At 44.5% G+C, this 19781-nt stretch overlaps 1 protein-coding gene across 1 annotated transcript; it reads left to right on the forward strand.

Annotated features, from left to right (window-relative positions):
- The first annotated feature begins 8005 nt into the window (after window positions 1-8005).
- On the forward strand, window positions 8006-9295 carry LOC101280632 (general transcription factor IIF subunit 2-like). Its single transcript, XM_033422017.2, has one exon. It carries the CDS (start codon window positions 8356-8358, stop codon window positions 9181-9183), a length of 828 nt encoding a protein of 275 aa, XP_033277908.1. The 5' UTR covers window positions 8006-8355; the 3' UTR covers window positions 9184-9295.
- Window positions 9296-19781: the final 10486 nt, after the last annotated feature.

The following is a 19781-nucleotide window of genomic DNA, read 5'->3' on the forward strand; positions in this document are numbered from 1 at the left end:
AGACAAAACAGAAGCAATATTGTAACAAATTCAATAAAGACTTTAAAAAATGGTCTGCATCAAAAAATCTTTAAAAACAAGTACAGCTCACAAAATAATACCACATATTTTGCAAGAATACACACACATACACGTCAAAATATTCTGAGAGTTTTTTTTTTTTAATAAGGGGAGTAGAAGTGAGAAATGGGCATAAAAGAGAGTATCTAAATGAACAAGAAAGGGACCTTGCCCAGGCCGATGATAAACGCATGTTATGAACTGTGGCCAAATGGACCTCAACTGATCGACATGTTATAGAAGCAAACCGAGAGCTCCAAACCAAGAGTTTTGGACTGTATAAAAGGGCCGGGAGAACAGAATGTCTCAGGAGAACTCCACTCACACCATCCTCAGGCCAAAGCTGCCTCGTGCTACTGAGCTGATCTCCGTACAGGGTTATGGCGACTGGGAACTGTTAGCGCAGGACAGCGTGTGTCTGCGTGTGCATCAGTGTCCATGACATCGGTGTTGAGATGCACATGGGTTAGAATTCAGAGTCCACTTGCAGTTTTCCCTAAGCTTTACTCCCTATGGAGTCTCTTATATAAAAATAATACGATCTCTATTTATATTTGATGTAAGGAATGGGAATGGACACATGCGCTGAACTCAGGCAGCAAGATAACCAAGACATGGGAGTAGCTGAGAACCCCATCTTGAGAAACAGACCCTTACCTGAGGGAGGTGCCCCTCCAGGTTGTATGCCTGCTGGTCACCATCCAGTACCCCCCATGTCCACCAAGTCACCAGGATGCTGTGTACCACATTCTCAGGAGTTCTGGGATGGGCCAGGTGCCCCACTGGTAGGGACACAAGGCCCCATAATGGAGGGTGGGAATCATCAGGCCTGGTGAGGACTGGTTGGGGCAGATGTCCTAGCAGGAGCAGGGGCGGCTTATCTGGGCCCAAGGCCCGTGCAGGTTGGGGAAGAAGTAGGGTGAGGAGGAGGGGCAGGGGGACAGGCCAGGGTAGAGGTGAGCCAGGCAGGGAGGTGGGAAGGGGCAAAACTGGTAAGAGGAGGGAGACAGTCTGGGCATGTGGTAGGAAGAGGACCAGTTTGGTCTGAGTTGCTGGTGACTGAGGCAGGCACAGGGTGAACAGACAGGGAAGTCATAGGGACAAGAGGCAGGACAGGAGGAAGAAAGTGAGCTGAAAGCTGAGCTGGGGCAAGGGGAGAAGTATGATGAAGAGGAGGTTGGACAGGAATGAGACAGGGCAGCTTCTTCTTCATGGCTCTCCGTTGAGAAGTGATGGCCTCAGTGTTCTGCATTCTTTCTTTGCTTGATGCCATTATGACTCAGATTCCATCAATAGAGTCCAAAATTCTCTGACATTTTGACTTGGAAGATACCTTTGAGATCCATGAGTACAGCTTTCTCCATCTTATAAATTAAGAAACAAAGGCCCAGAGGGTTGTCCAAAGTCACCCAACGGTCAGTTAGGGGCATAGTTTGGGTAGAATCCAATCCAGAGCTCATAAAAACAATCCCAGGCTGACCAGGGAGTGGGTCAAAGTGCAGGGCTCTCCAGCATGTGGAGAGGGCGCCTCTGCTCATTAGGGCCCACCCTGGATAGAGGCAATGGAGATGCCCACCCTCCATCCTTGAAAGGCACCTTCTATCCCTGTCTAGCTGTCGTCAGAACCTGCAAGAAGCCTCTTATCTTCCCACCATTGAAAAGCCCGCTGCATATGCACAGAAAAGGGACTGAACATGAAGGAAACACTAATGCTGACTGGTTCACCAAGCAATAACTGAGCTCAAACGGCCCTGGGGTATGGGCACTGGGGGAAGAAGGACCTGGAGCGGGGGGATGGGGATGGGTCAAGGAGAATTTAAAGCCTCCCTCTAGTCATTGCATTAGATGCTCCCACACGTTTCTCAATGTCTCATTAGACATTCACCAGACAGGGATGTTACCTCCATTTTAAGGAAGAAGAAACTATGCCCAGAGAGGCAAAGACACTTGCCCAGGGCACACAGCCTTGAGTAACAATACCAAGACCAGAATCCTGGCACCTGGTTCTGTGCTCTTTCCATTAAATGACTACACTGGGAAGTGGGATGGGAACACAAGGGGACAAGCCCCCGCACCAGAATGAGAATTTGGCTGAGTTTAGAATTTTAGGTTCCATGTTATCTTCTCTCAGAAATTTGAAGCTATTGCTTCACTGTATTTTTAGAATGAGTATTGTAAATTTTCCTCTGAACTCTGAAGTCAACATGATGCATACTCCATTGATAGGGAATCTGTTTTCTTTGTGCTTTTAAGATTTTTTTCTTAATCCTTGGTTTCTGAAATTTCATTACAATCTCCCTTTTTCAGTTTATTCTGCCAAGTCCTTGGTGAGGTCTTTCCACTGAGGGTTTCATCAGTTCTGGGAAATCCCTTTGAGAATTGCTTGAGCGGTCTCTCTTCTCCAGTATCTTCTCTTCTTCTGGAACTCTTATTTGATGGATGTTCAAACTTCTGGACCTGTCTCTTAACTTTCCTTTAAAACATTTTCTATCTTTGTGTTTGGGGGATATCTTTTTTTTTTTTCTTTCTGCGGTACGTGGGCCTCTCACTGTTGTGGCCTCTCCCGTTGCGGAGCACAGGCTCCGGACGCGCAGGCTCAACGGCCATGGCTCACGGGGCCAGCCACTCCGTGGCATGTGGGATCTTCCCGGACCGGGGCACGAACCTGTGTCCCCTGCATCTGCAGGCAGACTCTCAACCACTGCGCCACCAGGGAAGCCCGGGGGGATATCTTTTGAAAGAATTCCTCAGCTTAATCTTCCAGCTCACCTGCATCCATGCTGCTATAGGGCCTCTTCCAGTGAATATTTTATTTCAGGTTAAGTTTTTGATCTCCAAGCTCTTTAGCTGATTAATGTCTATGATGCTGTAATCTCTTTCATCTCTGAGAATAGTAATTTTCTAAAGTCCTATTCTGTTTGCTCTGTTTCCTTGGGCTCTTCTGTCTCTGTTGTGTCTCTCTCTTCTATGATTTTAGAATTCATCAAATGTTTAGGATTCTTGTGCACTCATTTTTGTCACTGACATGTCCTGTTAACTAACCTAGTTATGGTTTTCAGGGATTCCTAACAGTTTCTGGTCCACTGGAAGAAACGCTTGTTGGTTACTAGCATTTTAAAAATTTATTAAAATATTTTTTCTTTCTTTCCTATGATTCAGGGCGGAAGAGGGAGGCTATAGAATTATTAAGCCTCCCACCTGGGGCCAGAACTTCTGCTTTATCAGTGTATTCTGTGCTATTACCTTATGTATGTACGTATATGTGTGTGCATACTCCTTTCCCTGAACTCTTAATAGGCTGTATTAATTAGCATTCTCCAGAGAAACAGAACCAATAGGAGATATAGACAGATATAGATTATATAAATTTATGTTAATTATATTATAATAATATATTCATGATAATGTATTATTAGAGTATATGTATAGTCAATATATATTTAGATAACATTTATAACATGTTTAATTACAATAATATATTAATGTGATACTTACTATATAGGCATTTATTATAAGGAGTTGGTTCATACAATTATGGAGGCTGGCAAATCCAAAAACTTCAGTGTGGGCCCACAGGCTGGAGAACCAGGCGAGCTGATGCTCTAGTTTGAGTCTGGAGGCCATTTGCTGGAGAATTCTCTCTTGCCTGGAGGAGGCCAGTCTTCTGTTCCATTCAGACCTTCAACTGATAAGTCGAGGCCCACTCACACTATGGAGGGCAATCTGCTTTAACAAATGTCCACCTATTTAAATGCTAACCTCACCCCAAAACACGCTCACAGAATAATGTTCTTGTTGATTGTTAGGACCTTTATATATAATCCAGTTATTAATCCTTTGTTGGTTTTAGATGTTGCACCTATTTCTTTACAGTCTGTCATTTGCCTTTTAGTTTATGGAATCTTCTGTAAAGACATTTTCATTTTTGTGTAGTTAGGCTTGCCTAAGTCTTCATGATTTGTGTTTACCTCAGGAAAACCTGACAACCACTAGGTTACAACGAAAACGTTCTCCTCTGGTTCCCCTAAAATGTTTACATTTACCTCTTTAAGGCAGTAGGAGTAGAGGTTAGGAACCTGGATGCTGAAAGAGACTGCTTGGGTTGGAATCATGGCTCCCATTATGAGTATGCTGAAATAAAATTAGTTTCATATGAATTTTGCCTATTTAGTCAACAAATATCTTTTTTTTTTTTTTTTTTTTTGCAGTACGCAGGCCTCTCACTGTTGTGGCCTCTCCCGTTGCACAGCACGGGCTCCGGATGCGCAGGCTCAGCGGCCATGGCTCATGGGCCCAGCCGCTCCGCGGCACGTGGGATCTTCCTGGACCGGGGCACGAACCCGTGTCCCCTGCATCAGCAGGCGGACTCTCAACCACTGCGCCACCAGGGAAGCCCAACAAATATCTTTTAAGCACGTATTTGATGCCAGACACTGTTTATATAATACAGCAGTAAACAAAACAAAACCCCTTACCATTATGGAACTGACACTCTAGTGGATAACAAGCTAACATTTACTGAGCCCTCACTATGTCACTCACTTTACTAAATCATTTAATCCTCGTAACAACCTTATAAGGTAGGTACTATACTATTATTATTCCCATTTTTCCGATGAGGAAGAGGAGGCATGGAGAGGTTAAGTGACACCTCCCCACCCCCACCCCAAGGCCACACAACCAGTAAGTGGCAGGGTCAGGGTTTGAACTTGGGCGTCCCATCTCCAGAGCATGCGCTTCAAGCCCTCACTACACTATGCTGTCTTCTTCTGTTGTGCAGAGGCGACATCTGTGAGGGTTAGGCTCTAGTTTCGTACGGCCAGATAGTTTTCCTAAAAGGCAGTGCCAGTTTAGGATTCCATCAATCCTTCACTCATGCTACCAAGTTTTATTTAGCAACTCCTATGCTGGCATTCATGAAGGACAAGACAGACACGATCTGTTGTCACAAAGTGATTACCATATAATGGGGACACAAATAAACAAAGGGTCCTTAGGAAACATGTGCCCAGTGCTGACAGAGGAGACACTGTCAAGCACTAGGAGCGTACCTGTGTCAGACTTGGTGGTTCAGGAAAGAGAGAGCAAACTTCTCAGGTGACCTTCTAAGAAGAATGGCGTCGCGCGGGTCACGTGGCTGGGGAGGAGCCTGTGCGGGAGTAGGTGTTGGGAAGAAGAATTAGCTGAGCCAGTGGGGTGGGGTTACTACGGCAGCAATGTCGGTGAAAGGAAATAGTAACGAACACCTGGTGGCGAGAGAGAGCAATGGAGGTTTAATTGAGTTTACAAGCTCCTTACAAGCGGAGTTTTAGGGTGTTTCTGCAAGAGATTGAACTGAGCATCAGTCCCTTCTAGAAAGGCTTGGTAAGCCACCTGAAAGAGAATGGACTTCATTCTATGAAAGTTGGGGAGGCTCCGAAGGCTATTAAGAAAGAGAAAGAGATTTCTTTTTTTAAATTTTATTTATTTATTTATTTTTGGCTGTGTTGGGTCTTTGTTGCTGTGCGCGGGCTCTCTAATTGCGGCGAGCGGGGGCTGCTCTTCGTTGCGGAGTGCGGGCTTCTCATTGCAGTGGCTTCTCTTGTTGCGGAGCACGGGCTCTAGGCATGCGGGCTTCAGTAGTTGCGGCGCACGGGCTCAGTTGCTCCGCGGCATGTGGGATCCTCCCAGACTAGGGCTCGGACCGGTGTCCCCTGCCTTGGCAGGCGGCTTCTTAAGCACTGCACCACCAGGGAAGGCAGAGAAAGACATATTTAGAATCACGTTTTAGGGACTTCCCTGGCGGTCCAGTGGTTAAGAATCTGCCTTCCAATGCAGGGGACGTGAGTTCGATCCCTGGTCAGGGAACTAAGATCCCACATGCCACAGGGCAACTAAGCCCGCGCGCTGCAACTACTGAGCCTGCACGCTCTAGAGCCCACACGCCACAACTAGAGAGAAGCCTGCACGCTGCAACGAAAGATCCCTCATGCCTCAACGAAGATCCGATGCAGCCAAAATAAAATTAAAAAAAACAAACACCAGAATCATGTTTTAGAAACACTACTCTGGCTCCAGTGTGTGCAATATAGCGACCAAGGAAGCAAATTCAGTGAAGAAGCTATTGCACTGAATCAGGAGAGAAAAGTAGAGTGGCCTCAACTGGGCCAGGGATAGTGGGAGCAATTTGAGATGAATTAAGGAGGCAGAATGGGCAGAACTTGCTGGCTCATTGGAGCGAGATATGGGGAGAAGTAAGCTTAACACTCAAGTTTCTGGTTTAGGAAACAGGGTGGATGGGGAATACTGGAAGAGCAGGTTTGTTCCGGGGGAGAAGGCATGAGAAGGTGATGGGTCCTGGTTCTGACCTATTAGGAATTGTGTGCATTGCAGGACATCAGTTGGCATTTGGGTGGTCTGCCAGAAGCTCAGGAGAGAGATCTGAACTATGGTTGCCCTTTTGAGAGGATTCTGCAGAAATATAATCTTCAAAAGGTGTGTAGAGTGAGAAGGGACAGCACCTGGGACCAAGGAACAGCAGTTATGGCCCAAGACACACTGAGGTGCCCACAAAGGAGACTGGAAATGGCAGTTCGAGAGGCAGGAGGAAACCCAGGAGCAGGGGGCATCATGGAACCCACGGGAAGAGAATGTTTCAAGATGAAGGGAGCAATCAGGAGGGGAAAAGAGGACTTTCTGCATTTAACCAGAAGATGGTGAGAGCAATTTTAATTCAGAGTCAAAGTGGCTGGTCAGGGACTAGGAGTAACTCCTTAGAGTACCTGCATCTCCAGCCTTTCTAAAGATGCTGAAGCAAGCTGCCTTCCCTCGAACCCACCCTACACTGGAGAATTAAGGAAAATGGGTTCAGTGGAGGAAATAATCCATTAAGCTATCTACCCTCAGGGGTATGCTTTAGGAGATTTGGGGAAAAACCCATAACTGAATCAAGGTGATTGGCTTTCCAGGGTGGTTGTAACCCAATCCCATCAAGGAACTCCCTAAAGGTGGCAATAAATAGAGCTGTGTAGAGGGAGTGTGTCCTTCCTTCCAGGCAGAGGCAGCCTGGGGCCTGAGTGAGCCCTTGCTCATCAGGGAGCACCCTTCCTTGTAAGCCTTGCTCAGCACAGCTTTCTGCCTGCTCTGGTGAGTCTCAGCCTGGTAGAAGGGGCTTCCTAACTGGCTTCCTTTTGTAAAATTATGCTCACTCTTTGCTCTCTATGCCTTAGGCATGAGGGCACCCAGAGAGGTTATCTTAAGAAATACAGCCTCTCGGCTCCTTCTGGTTTAAATGGATTTGGATTGGAAGTTTTCCCCACTTAGGTCAGAGAGAATATGGCAGAGCAGAGGTTGTTGAAGCCACAGTGGTGGTGGTTGATACACGGTGGGCTTTAGGAGCTGTGAGGCAGGATTGCTCTGCCTGCAAGTCAGTTGCAGACGCCTGTGCTCTGGACCTCAAAATGCAGGTCTGGGGAAAAAAAAGAAGAAGAAGAAACAAAATATAGACCTGGAACCTGCTAACCTCTGTGGCCTCGATGTCTCTGCCAACAGCTGGTGTCAGGGTCTCTCCCTGTGCTCAGGCCAGGTTGGCAGGGAGGACGTGCCCCCAAGCCAAGGCCCTCCATGCCTCTTATTTTGTGTGGAGGCAGGAGGGCAAAGCAGGATATCTGAATTCTGGGTGGTGGGACCTGGGCGGGGCGCAGGGCGTGGTGTCCACTTCCACTCCATTTTTTCACAACAAACAAACCAATCAAATAAGACCTTTCATTCCTTCAAAAAAATAAAATAAAATTATTAAATGCCTACAGCACTGAAAGCCACAAACTCTACCCTCATGGTGCTTACAGTCTAGTAGGGAAGAGATACGATAATATAATAAATATATAAAATATAAATTATCTAGGATATTTCACGTTGACTGGTGCTCTGGAGGAAAACAAAGCAGGGGAGAGGGACAGGGAGAAACAGGGTGGTAGGGAAGGCGTTTAGGAGATGCCTGTGTCTTAGAAAACTCTTCACATCAGTAGATGGGAGCTCCTGTAATTTTAATTGCTGAAGTACTTCGTTTTCAGGATGTGCCACACTTGTTTATCAAACTCCCCACTTTTATGATGGTTTCCCATCTTCCCTTACTCTGAATCATTTGACAGTTGTTGTATAGCACTCGTTAGATTCTAACAAGGATAACATTTCTGAAGTCAGCATGTGTTTTTTATTTCCTTGCTAGGTTCCTGGACTCCAGCAGCTGGTTCTGGTGTCCTGCTTTCCTCTTCATCCCTAGCTGGCCCACCCTCTGCACCCTCAGCTCAGGTGCACATGGCCTCCAGAGGCAGCAGACCCAAGCCCCAGAGCATTCCACTCAGCTTGGAGGGAATCCAACAGAACCAGCGGATGTGGTTGGTGAAGCTTCCTAAATACCTGTCACAGCAGTGGTCTGAAGCTTCTGGAAGCGGTGAAGTAGGGAAGCTGCAGATTGCCAAAAATCGGGGAAAGTCTGAAATCTCATTTATCTTGAATAAGGAACTTACAGACATTCGGGGTACAGATGGACAACCTGCCCCGGTCATTGCTCCCAGGGAGCATCAGCTTGTCTTGCAGGGGGTCAGAGGCCAGGTCCTCACAGTGCTGACTGAGCGTGCACCGGATCAGCTCTCCCTGGAAGGAACGGTGGTACATCGGGGAGAATGCAGACCTGCTCTGAGTGAAAACTACACGAGGCTGAAGAGAAAGCAAATAGAGGAGTCTTCCAAACCTGCCAGAACCGTACAGAAACTGGAGAAGGTAGTCACGACCAATTATAAACCTGTTGCCAATCATCAGTACAATATTGAATATGAGAAGAAAAAGAAAGAAAATGGAAAGAGAGTGAAGGCTGATAAAGACCAAGTTTTAACCTTGCTATTTGCTGCCTTTGAGAAACACCAGTATTATAACATAAAGGACTTGGTTGGTATCACTATGCAACCTGTGGCGTACCTGAAGGAAATCTTGAATGAAATCGGTGTTCAGAATGTAAAAGGGCCCCACAAAAACACATGGGAGCTAAAAGCAGAGTACCGGTATTGTCCGGCAGCAGCTAAGAGTGAGCGAGACAGCCCTTTGTCAAGAAGCGTCAACATGAGCGGGACAATCTTCCGATGCTAAAAGTGATGTGAGGCTGTGTTATTGGTAAGAGATAGGGCGATTAAATATCTTTTTAAGTATTCACATTTAGATTGTAAAACAGGGAAATAAAAAAAGATGTAAACGGAGAAAATGTTGTCTGAGGACTGCCCGTCTTTGCTGCATCCCCAAAGAGCTCAGCTCCTCTCAGTCTAAAGAGAAGTGTCATCAGAAACGGGACAGGGGTGGGACCAGGGGTGGGCCTGGAGTGGAGGGCAGGGTTGGCTGGGGTAGGCGTGGAGGCCAGCAAATTCTACATTCTAAAATTACCGAAGAACACAGTTGTTTTTGAAATGTTTAAAACGTATGGTCCTTTCATATGCAGAAACATCAATGAAAAATTATTTAGAGTAAGAGAGTGAGATAATTAAAACTGGCAGTTGCAGGTAGAGGAGGATGGACTCCGACTGATGGAGTGAAACGGGCTGCATTAGAGATCCTTTCCTTACTTCAAGGGAGTTGTGAGTGTATCTTAAATTTGGATCCCTGATAGTTGCCTGAAACATCTTTTCAAGAGATTCCACTCCAGCAGCAAGCACTGAAATGAAAATTGACAAGGATAATGGCAACGATGACAATAATAATGGCTAACATTTATGCACTTGGTGTAAGCTAGGTGCTGTGCTCAGGACTTGGTATCATTTATTAGATAATTTTTTTCTTTCAGCAGCTCCACGAGGGAGATGTGGAGTCTCTCTTCTGCTCTCCCACCCCATCCTTCAAAGGCTGCTGAGGGACGTGGGGTTGAGGAATGGTTTTTTAATTTTTATTATTTTGGCTGCACCGGGTCTTAGTTAGACGTGGAAGTCTGGAGGGCAGAGGAGGTCTGTTTCACTGCGTTGTTCAGGGTGTTCTGCTGCACGGGGACCGGTCTCATTCTTGGAATGTGCCGCGACAACGGGTACAAATGTTTCCTCTGGGCCAGGAGCTAGAGAGGGAGTTGGCGTGCTGTTATCCAGGGTCCAACGGGGCTGTCTGGAGGGGTGGAGAGACCTTGGTCGATGTAGGCTGAGAAGTGGCATCTGATGCCAGGGCTGTGGAAGGAATCATAAGCAGACACGCAGAGCAGAGGTGCCTTCCTCTGCGTCAGGCTTACTGAAGGAGAGATGTGGCAGTGATGGGAAACCTCCCAATAACCAGCTCAGCACCTGTGAGAGCACTGGCCTTCTTCATCTACCAGAGCCAACCAGAGCTGGCTTCCACCAGAGGGCTTGAAATCAGATCTCAGGAGTACCAGTTCACATTCTACTTTCCTTTCTCCTCCATCCTTACACGTTGGCGGGTCCCAAACAGTGGTTCATGAATAGGGGAGCAGACAGCAGGAAGCGAGGAGGGAGCAGAGTGATGAAGCTGTTCCCACGTGGGGAAAGTGAGAAGGCTCAACACCGAGCCATGTCTGGGCGTCCTTATCACTGTGTCAAGACTGGGACCTAAAGTGACTGTAGGCTATTTATTTCCTAGAGAGGAAAAGGGCGGGTTTGCCAGAGTCTCTTCCAGGGAAGGAGGTTACTCCATAAATGAATATTAAAGAGATGGTAAGAAGCAAAAAGAAAATTAGTTTGATTAAGTCTTGAATATTGCTTATTCAATTGGTGGGGGGAGTAACTCTAGTCAGGGGAGTAAGGTGAAGGCAGCCAATGTTGTGTGACTTTATTCCAACAACAATCAGCTGCTGAGTACAGGCCCAGAGTCAGAGTTGGGGTTATCAAGGGTTGGAGGTTTTCTAGGTTAGTATGATGGGTGGAGAGAGGGGAGAGAGTTGAAGCTGTTTACAAAGATTTATAATGATGGAAAGGTGGAAAGTGGAGACAGGAAGGGACAGACAGATAGTGGAAAGTAAACAGCATCAAGTCCTGGGAGACCCCAGTGGGGCTGAAGAATTACTGGAGTGTAGGTACCAGAGAACCTGAACAGGAAAGATGGGAGGTGGTGGTCAGTGATGTTAAGTAACTTCTGTGAAGTTATAAAGCCACCAAGAGGGGAAATGGTGGCCTTCCATCAGTTAGACTGGTAGTCCCCAACTCATGCTCATTGTTTCTGTTCTATTACGAACGCTTGGAATAAATCTGACCTTTCCATCTTCATAACGTTCCCTCCTGGAAACCATGGTGTCAGCTTGAATGAATACTATATTTTCTACCACCAATTTTCTCCTTGTTTTCTATAGTTTTTCTAGGAAATAGCTCTTAGGTCCTCCCATACTCTCCCTTCCCATTTATGCTGGGCTAGGTCTCCATCTGTCACATACTTTCTTTTTTTTTTTTGCGGTACGCGGGCCTCTCACTGTTGGGGCCTCTCCCGTTGCGGAGCACAGGCTCCGGACGCGCAGGCTCAGCGGCCATGCTTCATGGGCCCAGCCGCTCTGCGGCATGTGGGATCTTCCCAGACCAGGGCACGAACCCATGTCCCCTGCATCGGCAGGCGGACTCTCAACCACTGCGCCACCAGGGAAGCCCTGTCATATTCTTTCTAAATAATGTCTCTGCCTGAAACAACCAGTTTTGTTTATTCCACACCTGGTATAAAACCTTAAGTGATTCCTTATTCACTGCTTCAAGTCATAGATGTCTACCTAATTTTCTAGGCCATCCACACTTTCTCCTGCTATTACTGAGAGCCTTCCATGAAATCTGAGTTCCAGTTACTCATAGAAGATGAATAAAGGGAATCATGCTCAATGTGATCTCATCGATGTCCTCAAAAGTAACAATTCTTGGGCCTTCCCTGGTGGCGCAGTGGTTGAGAGTCCACCTGCCGATGCAGGGGACACGGGTTCGTGCCCCAGTCCGGGAAGATCCCACATGCCGCAGAGCGGCTGGGCCCATGAACCATGGCCGCTGAGCCTGCGCGTCCGGAGCCTTTGCTCCGCAACGGGAGAGGCCACAGCAGTGAGAGGCCCGCGTACCGCAAAAAAAAAAAAAAAAAAAAAAAGTAACAATTCTTATTGAAGTTCCAGAATGCTCTGAGTGACGCATGTAGTGCTGGCCAACCTGGGCTAGCTCCCAGAGAGGACACGCGTTTTCAGTCCAACACAGAGGAGCACATGGAGGAGGAATGAGCAGACGAGCCTTTCCCATCAGATCGCGTGGCACAGGACCTGCACTCAATGCATTCTCCCTAAATGAGTGAATGGCTTTCAATGCACGAACATTTACTAAATCTATCCATCCAATTAGACTGCTAAGGACAATTCATGGTTGAATTTAAGTCAATTTGAATAGGAAGTGAAGCTCTGGAAATTTTAAAAGCAAGTGAGGAAAGTGGCTTCAAGGACTTTATGGCTATAGAAGGTTAACAGTATTTGGAATGAAATGAATATCAAAATCATACAAATTCATTTTGAGGATTGCAATTCATTTAACCAGAACAATATGACTAAATTAAGCAAAGCGTGGCTCTGTATCCCAGATGTAGAGAGGCGCTAACAATTATATTCAGAACTGGTAGAGAAGTAATTATACTCCAATAAAGATGTTAAAAAAAAGGAAAGAAAAAACTGGTAGAGAGGGAGATTGAGAGACAGGGAGAGAGTACCAGCTACCTGGTACTACCAAAGCTACCTGCTTTGTACTAAACTCCTCTACTTATACCATTAAAATAAGAACTTATTTTATATATAAAATAGATAAACAACAAGGACCTACTGTGTAGCGCAGGGTAATAACCTAAAATGGAAAAGAATCTGAAAATGAATATATATATTATATAATCATACAAGTATTATATATATAACCAGTTTGTTGTACATCTGAAACTATAAAACATTGTAAACTAACTATACTTCAATTTAAGAAAAGAATTTATTCAATGCTTATTGATTTTTGTCTCCACTGAGAGTCTTTCAAACAAGTCATAGTCATACTTTTTTTTATTGAGGTATAATTGACATATATCATTATATTAATTTTAGGTATACAACATAATGATTCAATATTTGTATATACCGTAATATGATTATCACGGTAAGTCTAGTTAACATCTGTCACCATACATAGTTACAAAAATAGTTTTTTCTTGTGATGAGAACGTTTAAGATTTACTGTCTTAGTAACTTTCAAATGTGCAATAGAGTCTCATTAACTGTAGTCACCATGCTGTACATTATATCTCCAGGACTTATTCACTTTATGACTGGAAGCTGTGCCTTTTGATTCCCTTCACCCATTTCGCCCCCTACCCCTCTGGCAATTACCAATCTGTTCTCTATGGTATGAACCTGTTGTTGTTGTTTTTTTTAAAAAAATATTCCACACATAAGTGAGACCATAACGTATCTTTCTCAGTCTGACTTATTTCAATTAGCAAAATGCCCTCAAGGTCCATCCATATTGTCACAAACAACAAGATTTCCTTCTCTTATGGCTGAATAATATTCCCGTGTGTGTGTGTGTGCATGCGTGGGCATGCATGCATCACATTTTCTTTATCCATTTATCTATGGATGGACATTTAGGTTGTTTCCATATCTTGGCTATTGTAAATAATGCTGCAATAAACATGGGGGTGCAGACATCTTTTTGAATTAGTGTTTTCCTTTTCCTCAGATAAATACCTGAAAATGGAATTGCTGGATCATATGATAGTTCTATTTTTAATTTTTTGAGGAAACTCCATACTGTTTTCCACTGTGGCTGTACCAGTTAAGCCTTGGTCGTCCTTGATGTCTGAGTGAAAGAACTTGCAATCAGAATTCTGGGTGGTGAAGGGACTACACACAAGAAGCCCATCAAGGACTACCAAGAACTACACTCTTTAGAGATTATTTAGCAGCAGGATAGCCCTGGCCTAAGAGATGTTACTCTTTTCCAATTCTGAAGCTCAGCATGAAGGCAAAGGGCAGATGAGAAAGAGATCAAAAGTAAAGATGACAATCGTAGTCACCTGAGGGTAACATTTCCAAGATTTGGGGAATAGGGACAATGCAAGAGGAGAAAAGTAACTCCCTAAGTGAAACCTGATAGCCATTCCAGGACTTAGGCATTAATTTAACAAAGCTTAACACAAACCAAAACTTTAACAAAAATAACTATTTCCTATTTAAGAGGAAATTTTAAGTTGGGAGAAAGGCTTGATAAAGAAGTTGATTTAGCTGCTTATGGGTGAATTTGCCAAGGATGCTTTGGTGTTCCAGATAGCCCAGGTTAGCTGGAGGAATCAGAGGAGGTAAGGGGAATGGTTTGTCTTTATCCTCCATAACGTACCCATGTGGACTGATCATATTAGTTGCTTAATAGTAGATTATTAAAATAAAGGCTTGAGCTGCAAGGCTATATCGTACAGCACATGGAATACAGCCAATATTTTATAATAACTTTAGAGTATAATCTATAAAAATATCGAATCACTATTTTGTACACCTGAAACTAACATAATATTGTAAATCAACTACACTTCAATTAAAAATAATAATAAAGCTAAATAACTCTCCTAAAGGGACTTCCCTGGTGGTCCAGTGGTAAAGAATCCACCTTCCAATGCAGGGAATGCGGGTTCCATCCCTGGTTGGGGAACTAAGATCCCACATGCCATGGGGCAACTAAGCCCGCGCACCACAACTACTGAGCTCACGCGCCTCAACTAGAGAGCCCGTGTGCCGCAAACTACAGAGCCCACGCTCTCTGGAGCCTGCACGCCACAACTAGAAAGAAGCCCGCACACCACAACAAAGAGCCCCCTCGCTGCAACGAAAGATCCCACATGCCACAAGGAAGATCCCGTGTGTCACAACCAAGACCCGACACAGCCAAAAAACAAAACAAAACACCCCAAAACTCTCCTAAAAATAAATTTTAAAAAATAAAATAAAGGCTTATTTGTTAGGGTGCAGTGAACCCTCCAAAACATTGATTCTCCTCTATCTCTGCCCCCAAATTTCTCACCTTTAGTCCCAGATGAGTGTGCTGGCAAAGCACTTGGTGAGGAGGCTTCTCCTGACCATGGCTGGTCTGAAGGGACCTCATCCTTAGCTGTTTGTTGATTTCAGGGAAGCCAAGGTGTTAAATGTCTTAAAATTTCATCAAAATAGGATGGACAGGGACTTCCCTGGTGGTGCAGTGGTTAAGAATCTGCCTGCCAATGCCGGGGACATGGGTTTGAGTCCTGGTCTGGGAAGATCCCATATGCCACAGAGCGACTAAGCCCATGCGTCACAACTACTAAGCCTGTGCTCTAGAGCCCAAGAGCCACAACTACTGAGTCCTCATGCCACAATTACTGAAGCCAACGCACCTAGAGCCCATGCTCTGCAACAAGAGAAGCCCATGCACTGCAACGAAGAGTAGCCCAAGCTCGCCACAACTAGAGAAAGGCTGCACATAGCAATGAAGACCCAATGCAGCCAAAAATAAATAAATAAAATATATAAATTAAAAATAAAAACAGGATGGACAGCACAGTAGCCCTGCCCTGACAACTGCTCAATCTTTTTTTATCTCTTTGCCCTTCCTCAGCCTGTTTTCAGAAGTAGATACCTGCTCCTTATTTAATGCTATGGAATGTCTCTGAAAAAGTATCAGAGCCCCATCTTAAGGTTTCTGTAGAGAACCTGGGAGTGGGTGCTTGGAGCTTATCGGTTCACTCACTCGTATGTACCATGTCAAAAAAGGGGCTTATTTATTATAGGACTAACAGCTTCTTACTTATAGAGCCAAGTGTTCCAGTACCAGAAACATTTTTCAGTGAGGAATTGCTGATAAGTGCAAAATTATTTTTATACTCTTTAAACAGTACTTGAGGAACATATTCATTGGCCCTAAGGGTGATCAGAGATTGCTTTGACAGCTCGAATTGTGAAGCCCTCTTCCTGTGTGGTTCCTTTACTTCCCTTGATCGTGACCCCAGTAAACTCTGCCAGCATCAGTACTTTAACAGGATGTTCCAGACCCCATCTTAGTTGCCACGACCAAGATTCTGAATCAGCCATCCTCTAGGAAGCCCATATTCCATTTAGAAAAGGAGTATAAAGCAGCAGTTCCAAAACCTGGAACTTAGATGCTCAGTCAAGCCATCTCACAGAAATGCTGAATCTCAGCCTCCTGGGGTGGAACCCAAGATAACTATATTTTTAACAAGCTGCAGTTGGTTCCGATGCCCAGGCACATTTGGGAACCACTGATACAGATTCAGATTAGGCTATAAATTGCATATTTATGCCACTCCATATGACTAATTACAGTAAATAGGCTGATGCCAGAGACAGCACAAATTATTTCAGTGACAGACTGACTTTATGCTGATGTGTCTAATTTAATCATCATTGTGCTAAAGATAATTTAACCGTTATCCTACTTGACTATAGGAATTTCTCAATCTGTTTAGTTTTTTATATATAATAGACTCATACCAGATTCCCCTTATCAAGTTTTATGTTCCCACAGCAAACCATGTTTAACGCTGTTTGAAGCTTTAGAAATAACATCATTTAAAAGCCGAGTTGTGGCTGCTTGTCCCCATAAGTTTTCATTTACGGTCATCACCCACCTCATCATGGGTGATGTCAGAGAACCCTTTGTTAATATTTCCTTGGGCAGCCACTGTGCATTTTCAAGTCTCCTGAATTTTACCTCCTACTTCGATCAATTTATTGGTAGAAATTTCTGTATTCAGTAGGTTTAGCACACTAGTAAAATGCCACCTAAGATTTCGTTTCTTTTTTTAACTTTATGCAAACATCCCATAGAGCAGTAATTCTCCAACTTTGGTATACGTAATAATCACCTATAAGGGAAGGAGGAGCCTTTACAAATGCAAATCCTTGGTCCCCACACCTGTAGACTGATTAAGAAGACGTGGGTGAGGCCAAGGAATCTGCATTTTAACAAGTGCCCCCCCCCCGCAAGATAATTATGTACACTGAAGTTTTTGTGCACTAAATACTAAGGTATTATCTACACTGTAGTACTCACCTTGAGTAATTCTGATATAGGTGATCTGCAAACCACACTGTGAGAAAAGAGGATACTCACATAAGAAATGGGAAAGTGGAAAGTTTCACCTACCTCAAGACAAGATTTTAGACAATGCATAGGACATCGTCACCCAGGAATAGCAGCATTGTCGACCTACTTCCGTGATTACTTACATTCTTGGCACAATCTTGTACCACTGGACAAGTCATGGTATGAACCCAACTCTTTGTGAGGTTTTTTTCCGTCTCATTATGGGTCCAGGATGTTCCATAGATATAATTCTTTTCAACATTTTTTTATTGCTTCTTCATAAACAGAACCTTAAGGTGATTGCTTGTATATCTTGTAACATTAAAACACTCGACAGATAATATTTTCACTTAAGTTTCACTTAGGCTATTGGTATGGTTTATTTCTTATGTGTAACGTCATTATGAGTTTTAAAGTTCTAGGTGAAATTTCTTCCCCCCACGATTGTCATGTTTGTAATAGGTGTCTCTGCTGCATGTCTGTAACTTACAGTTTTGACCGTCCTTATTATCACATCTATTATAGAGGATTTCTCTTCCACGTAGATTCTACTAAAAGTGAATATTTCCTTTCTGACTGAAGTCCATATCACACTTGTTCATATCAATTTTTCTCTTGTGTGGATTCTCAGATGAATGTGAAGTGTTGAAGCCTGAGAGGAGCCTTACCACACTCATCACATTTATACGGTCTCTCTCCCCATGGGCTGTCTTATGAATGCCAAGTTTCACACTCAGAAAAATTCTTACCACACGTACCACACTGATATATTCCTCTCCCGAATGGGAATGGAGTGTATAATGGAGAGGAGTGGAGCACCTGGTGAAGCCCTTACTGTGCTCTTCATGTGGATCTGGTTTCTCTCCCATGTGGACTCTGATGACCTCTAAGATCAGCAGCTCTGTAATAACTCTCACCACCATTACCTCCTTTATAGGGTTTCTCTCCTGCATAGCTGCTTTCATGATTGCAAATGGCTGATAACTGGCTGATACCCTCAACCCACTCAGCACATTTTCAAGGCCCTTCTACTGTGTGAACTCCAAGGTTGTTAGAAGTTTTTATTTTAGCTCATCTAAAAAGGGTGTGTGCTGGACTTCCCTGGTGGCACAGTGGTTGAGAATCCGCCTGCCAATGCAGGCGACACGGGTTTGAGCCCTGGTCCGGGAAGATCCCACATGCTGCGGAGCAACTAAGCCCGTGCGCCACAACTGTTGAGCCCACGCACCACAACTACTGAAGCCCGTGCGCCTAGAGCCTATGCTCCACAAGAGAGGCCACCACAATGAGAAGCCCGCGCACCACAACGTAGAGTAGCCCCCGCTTACTGCAACTAGAGAGAAGCCCATGTGCAGCAATGAAGACCCAATGCAGCCAAAAATAAATAAACAAATATGAATCTCATGCAAATAAATAAATAAATAAATAAAAAGGGTGTGTGGTAGGAAGCTTCTGATATGGCTCCCATGATATTCATGCCTTCAGGTAATCACAGCCTTGGATAATTCCTTCCTCTTGAGTTCAGGCTGGACTTAACAACTTGCTTCTAACAAATAGAATAAGAAAAACTAACAATATTAATCTCCCTTTCATTTTCTTAAACTGAAATGATATGGTAATGGTGATGGGGATGCTACTTCTGTGATGAGGTTACAGATGACTGACTCTGTCTTGCTCGTCATCTCTTTCTGGCTCTTCTTGCATGTTTGCCTGATGGAGAGAGCTACCTGGCAAGGGACTAAGGGCAGTCTGCAGCCAACAGCCAGTAAGGAACTGAGGCACAAAATCCAACAGCCTCAAGTAACTGAGTCCTGCTAATAACCATGCTTGGAAGTGGATCCTTCCCCTGTTGAACCTTCATTTGGGACTGCTGCCCCAGCCAACACCTTGACTGAAGCCTTGTGAGAGGCTGAAACAGATGACCCAGTGTAGCTCTGCCTGGACCCCTGACCCACAGAAACTGAGATAATAAGTCTATGCTGTCTTAAGCCACTAAGTTTTGGGGTAATTTGTTACGGAGCAATAGATAAATAATACAGCGTGTGGTGATATCTCATTGTGGGTTTTATTTATTTATTTATTTTTGGCTGTGTCAGGTCTTAGTTGCAGCACACGGGATCTTTCGTTGCAGTGCGTGGGCTTCTCTCTAGTTGTGCCGCTTGGGGTCCAGAGCTTGCAGGCTCAGTAGTTGCGGCGCATGGGCTTAGTTGCCCCCTGGCATGTGGGATCTTAGTTCCCCAACCAGGGATTGAACCAGCCTCCCCTGCACTGGAAGGTGGATTCTTAACCACTGGACCACCAGGGAAGTCCCTCTCAGTGTGGTTTTAATTTGCATTTCCTTAATGACTAATAATGTCAAGCATCTCTTCAGGTGCTTATTTACCATCTGTGTACCTTCTCTGATGGACTATCCATTCATATCTTTTTTAACTCGGGTTGTTTGCTTTCTTATTGTTGAATTTTGAGAGATTTTTAAAAGATATATTCTGGCATACTCCTTTGTCATACAAGTGTTTTCTCCTAGTCTGTGGTTTGTCTTTTTATTCCCTTAACAGTGTCCTTCACAGAGCAAAAGTTTTAAATTCCGATGAAATCAATTTTTTTCTTTCATGGATTGTGCTTTTGCTATCTTATCTAAGAACT

Source organism: Orcinus orca, chromosome 1 (assembly GCF_937001465.1).
Source record: "Orcinus orca chromosome 1, mOrcOrc1.1, whole genome shotgun sequence".
Classification (NCBI taxonomy): Eukaryota; Metazoa; Chordata; class Mammalia; order Artiodactyla; family Delphinidae; genus Orcinus; species Orcinus orca.

Bases quoted from the DNA above. Each gene is read 5' to 3' on its own strand.
- LOC101280632 (XM_033422017.2), top strand. From the start codon at position 8,356: ATGGCCTCCAGAGGCAGCAGACCCAAGCCCCAGAGCATTCCACTCAGC.